Raw genomic sequence first — 7,500 nt, 5'->3', positions numbered from 1 at the left:
AGTAATAAATAATGTATACTGGTATAGTAATAGACTCACTTCTAAAACTTGTACTCACTTGAAAAAGTTGTGAACAGAATCAAATTCGATGTAGGCCTAACTAATATCAGATAAGGAATAACATAACGACTAAATCATCTAAATTGTACCATGCATGCCATAGTTCTCTCACACATAAACTGTTGCCTCATTAGCTGGACATCCCAAAACACCCTGCAATCAGTGGAAAGACTTTGAAAACATTGAATTAAAAAAAATGCTTATCACCATTGTATTGTTTGTATAAGGTACAAAGCTATATCATATCTTACAGAATTGTCAAATTAGGGCTCCTACATATTTTCCATTTAAAACTTCCATACTGTTCTCATACTCAAATTTCCAAACTTCTCGGTACATTTTTCTGACCATGTTCTCGACATTGCAGCATGCACTTCTGGTTAAGGAAAACTCAGTGACAACAAACGTGTATGGACAACTGAAGTAAGTTAAAACAGGACACTTGATACTCGTCCATTCAGATGGGTGCTTTCTCTATGAGCCAGCTGGCGGTTTGTGCTGCCACTCAATCAATCCAGCTGTCGTCAACTTCAAGACTGTATCACTTGCCATATCTGTATACCTAGCAGATCATAACTTTCAGTTAATAAACACAGCCTCAAGGTTTTGTTGCTACCGACCACAACTCTGTGCTTTATGTCAAAAGGAAATGCCGCAGTGTGGGGAACATGCTTACTTCTCTGTAGATACAGAATAGCCTACATATCATAGAGGCCAGTTCTCTGCATACAGCATAGGGTAGAGGCCAGTTCTCTGTATACACATTATCTGATAATGCAGTATTCATGCATTCAATTCCTTCAATAATTACAATAGCCTATGATTCTCAGAGGGGTACAAATAACATGTAGAATAGAATAGAATATATACTTTTTTGATCCTGTGAGGGAAATTCAGTTCTCTGCATTTAACCCAATTTAACCGAATTAGTGAACACACAGCACACAGTGAACACACAGTGAGGTGAATCACACAACCCAGAGCAGTGAGCTGCCTGCCCAACCAGCGGCGCTCGGGGAGCAGTGAGGGGTTAGGTGCCTTGCTCAAGGGCACTTCAGCCGTGGTGGACTGGTCGGGGATCGAACCGGCAACCCTCCGGTTACAAGCCCGATGTGCTACCACGGCTGCCCCGTATGTGTGGTCCAACCCTCATCACACTGCTGCACAAGGCTGAAAGACTATTCCGACACATACAGTATTCACGTTATCCAGTGTCACCAGCGCCATTGACAGCTAGCGCTGCGCAAAAAATGTCGCTCCCATTACAACATACCGGGAAGTAAACACGACGACATTTAAACGCTTCCAAACGCTTGCGATTAAAAAAAAGCTCTGGTCCGCCGTCCAGCACCAAAGACGAGATGTCAATAGCCAGTCTGCCTCCGGCCTTCCGCCCATCCTTGCGCGAAGAGCAGCAGGTGGCTGCGTGTCTCTGGCTCAACTCCATCCCCCGCGCTTGGTCAGGAGAAGAAGGGCGAACCGGAGGTAACGTTAATAGACGCCTGCCCTGTATCAATCGTGCCTGCCTAAAGTAACGTGACCGGGGGGGGGGGGGGGGGGGGATGATGAGATCGTGTCCATGCCGACTAGATAAACACGCACGCGGTCGGAAATGGTGCCAGCGCCCAGAGCGCACGGATCCGGGCACCGGCGGGGCCATGCATCAGAGCCCTTCAGAACGCCGGTCTGACCTGAGGGCGAAATATAGCACGGCCCGCACCGTCATGTATCGTTGATACCGAGCTAATTATAGGAACAGAGTAACGGTCGAGTGCGCGGCTCTCCTGCGCCAACAATAGTAGGACTCCCGGACCGGCACGCGCTCCTGCCTCTCCAAAGTTTCCAGCTGCGCAACTTCACGAGGCGCCGATTCCCCAAGCCGCGTCTGCACGCGGACATAACGGTCTTAGGTTGCCACAGTATCAGGACATTGTGAAGACTTATTTCCTTATTTACTTACTACATAATTTGTCCATAAGGCCTGCAGAATTATATCAATAGGCCACAAGGGAGAGGCAAACACATGTCTAATTTAAAAGTTAACAGTCGCAATGCAAATAGCCAACTTGGAATAACACAAGAGCATAATATAAATGTTTAATAAAATGAGTACAAGATAACCTAGTCTACACAACAGGTTATCACCAGTAACTAACTGTCTGTCTAAAATTTCACAGAAAAATTGATCAGCAAAATACATCTCACTAAATTCGTGACGGCAGATGGAAATGCTGTAGCCTATTGCCGTTCTAATGTGTGTCTCCTAGTGCCATCACGGAGGCTCACGCGTAGCCTACGGATTACGGTAGTGAACTGACGAGTTAACATTCGTTTGACATTAATGGAATCCACGGAAAAGCTTGATAGGAACGGTTCACAACTTAATGCAATGACTCCCGGCAACACAACCTGAAGAGTAGGCTACAGGTTATCTCCTGAGCCCCCTACTTTGCAATCTCAGTTACAATGTAGTAACAACCAAAGCACACAATGTCCTTTCCACTTGACAGCATTTACACACGCCGTAAACACAGACCCAGCACAGTAACACGTCGCACAGAAAAGGCAGTTACCTGGCAGTGGTTGACCTCGAACAAAAAACTCTTGCACTCCGGTGACAAAGTGTCTGAAATTCAACTGAATCTTTGCGAGTGAAGCTGTTAAAGTACAAGTCGGAGTAAACCTTTCACACGAGGAATAGGTGTAGCCGCATTTGCTGAAATATGATAATTTCAGACCAGCAAGAAACATGCGCAGAAGAATTTTTGATTGTCTAGGACAAAAATATTTGTTGGAAAAATGTATTGAATGACCCTCACAACCAGAGAAGATAAACAAAGAACTGTGTAATAAGTCAACCGCTAAAAAGCTGTGCACCCCTACAACTGTAAGAGATGGTTTGGTCCAAAGGATGGCTCCTTTGACTGAGCCTGTGTGGTATAAATCACAGGCGGGTCAGCAGTTCATCACAAAGCTTACAGACGGACTTTTCAAGGCAGGAAACGTGTAGTATTTTAATATTTTTTACCGACAGTTGAACTCCCATCACGGAAGACCCGACATGTTCGCCCAGCAGAGCTCGCCGGCTCCGAGGAAAGGTGACCTCACAGCCGCGGAGCGGCAGATGCTACAGGTTATCGCTGATGGTAAGGAGTGGAGGATGATTTTATTGGGGCTGGGAATCTTAGTTATGCCTATGGCTTAATTATGATAATGTAAGGAATCATGCCAAAAATCTGAAATAATGTCATAAAACACAAGGTAATAATTTCCAGTAGGACAGTAAACATGTACACAAATATTGGGCATGTATTAACCTAACCTCCTCCCTGTTATGATTCAATTTTTTTTTTTTTCAAATTCAAAGGGTGCTTTATTAGCATGACTGTTTGTTACAGCGTTGCCAAAGCTACAGTAATCAATATCACAAAGAAAAGAAAATATAAGTGCATTATGCAATGCATACACATATGAGTGCAAAATAAACAGTAGTGGAAATGTGTGTATCTAACCTGATCCCAACAGGGGACATTGATGCGGCCGCTCTACTGATGGGGAGGGCAGATGTGCGGGTCAACTGCCTGGATGAGGTAAGAAACACAGTGCAGCTGCTGAGCAGTGTGCACGAGCTGATTAGGTCAACTGTGTACATGAACTAAGTGCTGATTGGGTCAACTGTGTGCATGAACTAAGTGCTGATTGGGTTAACTGTGTGCATTAACTAATTAAACACTGATTAGGTAAACTGTGTACATGAACTAAGTGCTGATTGGGTTAACTGTGTGCATGAACGAATTAAGCACTAATTGGGTGAACTGCATGGATGCATGAACTAAATGCTGATTGTGTATCTGAAATAAGTGCTGATTGGTTGAACTGTGTGCATAAAGCAGTCTAAGGCTGTTCATGCCAGGAGCAATAACTGTAAGGATATCTATAACTTTAACGTTAACAGTCCATACTAGCATACTAATGGATTCTGATTGGCTACTTGTTCTTAAAATCGCTCCAAAAGTGATGATATTGCTCTTCATGTCATTATCGTTAAGTGTGGACGTTGTCTTTCCTATGAACTAAAACAACATTTTGTTGCTATCGTTATAGTTAGCATTATTGGTGTGAACGCCCCTTAAGTGGTTGTGGGATGGGATGGGATGAAGGAAACGAGGATGCTATCGTTATAATTAGCGTTATTGGTGTGAACGCCCATTAAGTGGTTGTGGGATGGAATGTGATGAGGGAAACGAGGATGCACTTTCCTCAGGAGCGCTGTTGCCTTCACTGGCGTTGAACATGAACATGTTAAATATGATGAAAAGGGTGACACTTGCGCTCAAGCCTTGTCTGTGCTCACAGTCCAGGACCACAGGGTCATCAGAGTCACTGAGGAAGACGCCGCGCGTCCAAACGTCCAGTCTTTTGTGCACCACAATAAAACGTTTTTAAGTAACCTGAGTGCTCCGGTCACCTCTGGGTTAGTCTTTTTGAAGTAGCCCAGCCAGCTTTTATGTTAAATATGATATTCAAGAAAGGTCTGATGAGAACAAGTCAGACGTGCAGACATCATGACCATTCATATGTCCAGCGATATGCATGTTGTCAGTAGCCTAGGTGATGCCCACGCACACACAGAGCTGTTGTCTAGGAGAGTGGCGGTGGCGTAACGGTTTGAGGCTGCGGGCGGTGGTGTAGATGTTTGAGGGTGTGAGCAGTGGCGTTAACGGTTTGAGGGTCCAGGAGGTTGCGTAACGGTGTGAGGCGGACGGCACGAGGGTCCAGGAGGTTGCGTAACGGTGTGAGGGTGCGGGCGGACGGCACGAGGGTCCAGGAAGGAGGGCGGGGGGGCAGCAGCTGGCCTCCATTGTTCCGCTGCCATGTGGTCAGGACGGCTGAGCATGGAGGAGGGCCACTAGACGTAGGACACAGGCCTCTCCTGGGTGGGTGTGTGTGTGTGTGTGTGTGTGTGTGAGTGAGTGAGAGAGAGAGATTTTGTGTGTGTGTGTGTGTGTGTGTGTGTGTGTGTGTGTGTGTGTGTGTGTGTGTGTGTGTGTGTGTGAGTGAGTTGGCGGGGGCGGACGATAAGTGTGTCCTGTCTGTCAGAATCATATGTGGCCCTGTGTCTGCTGGCCCTGTCAGGTTCCGACAAGAGAGCGCCGACACACACCGCCCGACACACACACACCGCCCGACACACACACACACCGCCCGGCACACACACACCGCCCGACACACACACACACCGCCCGACACACACTCAGTTTGGGTCCGTATAGACAACTTTTGTGTCTGGGCTGTCAAATGTCCCACAAGTCTGGTTCTGTCCTTCACCAAATGTTGTGCTGCCCAGTAGGACTATTTGATTTTGCCCAAGAATAAAATCCCGGTTTTCTTCTCTCAAAATCCGATTCCCGATAATGATTACAATTATTTTGTGAAATGACAAAAGTCAAAGAAATTATTTCAAATATGCTGTTTTTTATTCATTTATATCATTTAGCAAATCTTCTCCCCATTGGTATTTAAGTGCGAACCTTTCTCTTATTAAACAAAAAATGCCCTAAATGATTAATATTAAGAACAATTCTTGAACTTTTGCGATGGCTTTGGCTTTTCTGGCTTTTCTTGTGGACACCTTGTAAACAAAAAAATTATCCCTTTGGGATTAAGAGAAAAACCTCACTTTCACATTTATCTTAGGGTGTGTTCATCTCCTTGATTAAACACAAATGAATGAATAAATTGCAAAACTTTTTGTGAAATAAATAAAGCTTACATTTTTTTTTACGAGATTCAAGTTTTTAGCATCGTCTTAAATACATCATCAAACAGGCCTATTACCCAGTGGCTGATAACAGTGATTACCCCCCCCCTGCAGAATAGTATGACCCCTGTCCCTTCACCGTGCCCCCCCCCCCCAGACTGGTATGACCCCTGTTGACATGTCTCTTCACCGTGCCCCCCCCCCCCCAGACTGGCATGACCCCTATTGACCTGTCTTTTCATCGTGCCCCCCCCCCCCCCAGACTGGCATGACCCCTATTGACCTGTCTTTTCATCGTGCCCCCCCCCCCCCAGACTGGCATGACCCCTGTTGACCTGTCTCTTCACCCCCCCCCCCCCCCCCCCAGACTGGCATGACCCCTGTTGACCTGTCTCTTCACCCCCCCCCCCCCCCCCCCCCAGACTGGCATGACCCTTGTTGACCTGTCTCTTCACCGTGCCCCCCCCCCCCCCCCCCCCCCCCCCCCAGACTGGCATGACGCCGCTGATGCACTCGGCCTGTAAGGGGCAGGCGGAGATCTGCAGGCTGCTGCTGCAGCTGGGCGCTGATGTCAACTGCAACAAGCACGAGTACGGATACACTGCTCTGATGTTCGCTGGGCTATCAGGTGTGTGTATACACACACACACACACACACGTCACACACACACATACACACACACACACACACACACACAAGCACGAGTACGGATACACCGCGCTGATGTTCGCTGGGCTATCAGGTGTGTGTTATACACACACACACACACACACGTCACACACACACATACACACACACACACACACACACACAAGCACGAGTACGGATACACCGCGCTGATGTTCGCTGGGCTATCAGGTGTGTGTTATACACACACACACACACACACGTCACACACACACATACACACACACACACACACACACAAGCACGAGTACGGATACACCGCGCTGATGTTCGCTGGGCTATCAGGTGTGTGTTATACACACACACACACACACACGTCACACACACACATACACACACACACACACACACACACAAGCACGAGTACGGATACACCGCGCTGATGTTCGCTGGGCTATCAGGTGTGTGTTATACACACACACACACACACACGTCACACACACACATACACACACACACACACACACACACAAGCACGAGTACGGATACACCGCGCTGATGTTCGCTGGGCTATCAGGTGTGTGTTATACACACACACACACACACACGTCACACACACACATACACACACACACACACACACACACAAGCACGAGTACGGATACACCCGCGCTGATGTTCGCTGGGCTATCAGGTGTGTGTTATACACACACACACACACACACGTCACACACACACATCCACACACACACACACACACACACAAGCACGAGTACGGATACACCGCGCTGATGTTCGCTGGGCTATCAGGTGTGTGTTATATACACACACACACACACACACACACACACACACACACACACACACAAGCACGAGTACGGATACACCGCGCTGATGTTCGCTGGGCTATCAGGTGTGTGTTATATACACACACACACTCACACACACACACACACACACACACACACACACACACACACACACACACAAGCACGAGTACGGATACACCGCGCTGATGTTCGCTGGGCTATCAGGTGTGTGTTATACACAC

General features: G+C 47.2%; 2 protein-coding genes across 2 annotated transcripts in view; one reads left to right on the top strand and one right to left on the bottom strand.

The window, feature by feature from the left end:
* The window catches only part of bzw2 (basic leucine zipper and W2 domains 2), a 20,907-nt gene extending 18,205 nt beyond the window's left edge, over positions 1-2,702 (bottom strand). The window contains exon 1 of the mRNA XM_062529303.1: positions 2,634-2,702. The gene's annotated coding sequence lies outside the window, so the exon portion shown is untranslated. The remainder of the gene's footprint in view (positions 1-2,633) is intronic.
* A 419-nt stretch (positions 2,703-3,121) lies between these two features.
* LOC134072360 (ankyrin repeat and MYND domain-containing protein 2-like) overlaps positions 3,122-7,500 on the top strand; it is a 10,966-nt gene continuing 6,587 nt past the window's right edge. The window contains exons 1-3 of the mRNA XM_062528992.1: positions 3,122-3,206; positions 3,586-3,650; positions 6,311-6,449. Of these exons, the coding sequence (XP_062384976.1) occupies positions 3,122-3,206; positions 3,586-3,650; positions 6,311-6,449 (289 nt within the window). The remainder of the gene's footprint in view (positions 3,207-3,585; positions 3,651-6,310; positions 6,450-7,500) is intronic.

This window comes from Sardina pilchardus, chromosome 24 (assembly GCF_963854185.1).
Source record: "Sardina pilchardus chromosome 24, fSarPil1.1, whole genome shotgun sequence".
NCBI classification, from domain to species: domain Eukaryota; kingdom Metazoa; phylum Chordata; class Actinopteri; order Clupeiformes; family Clupeidae; genus Sardina; species Sardina pilchardus.
This window is presented reverse-complemented; position numbering and strand designations above follow the sequence as displayed.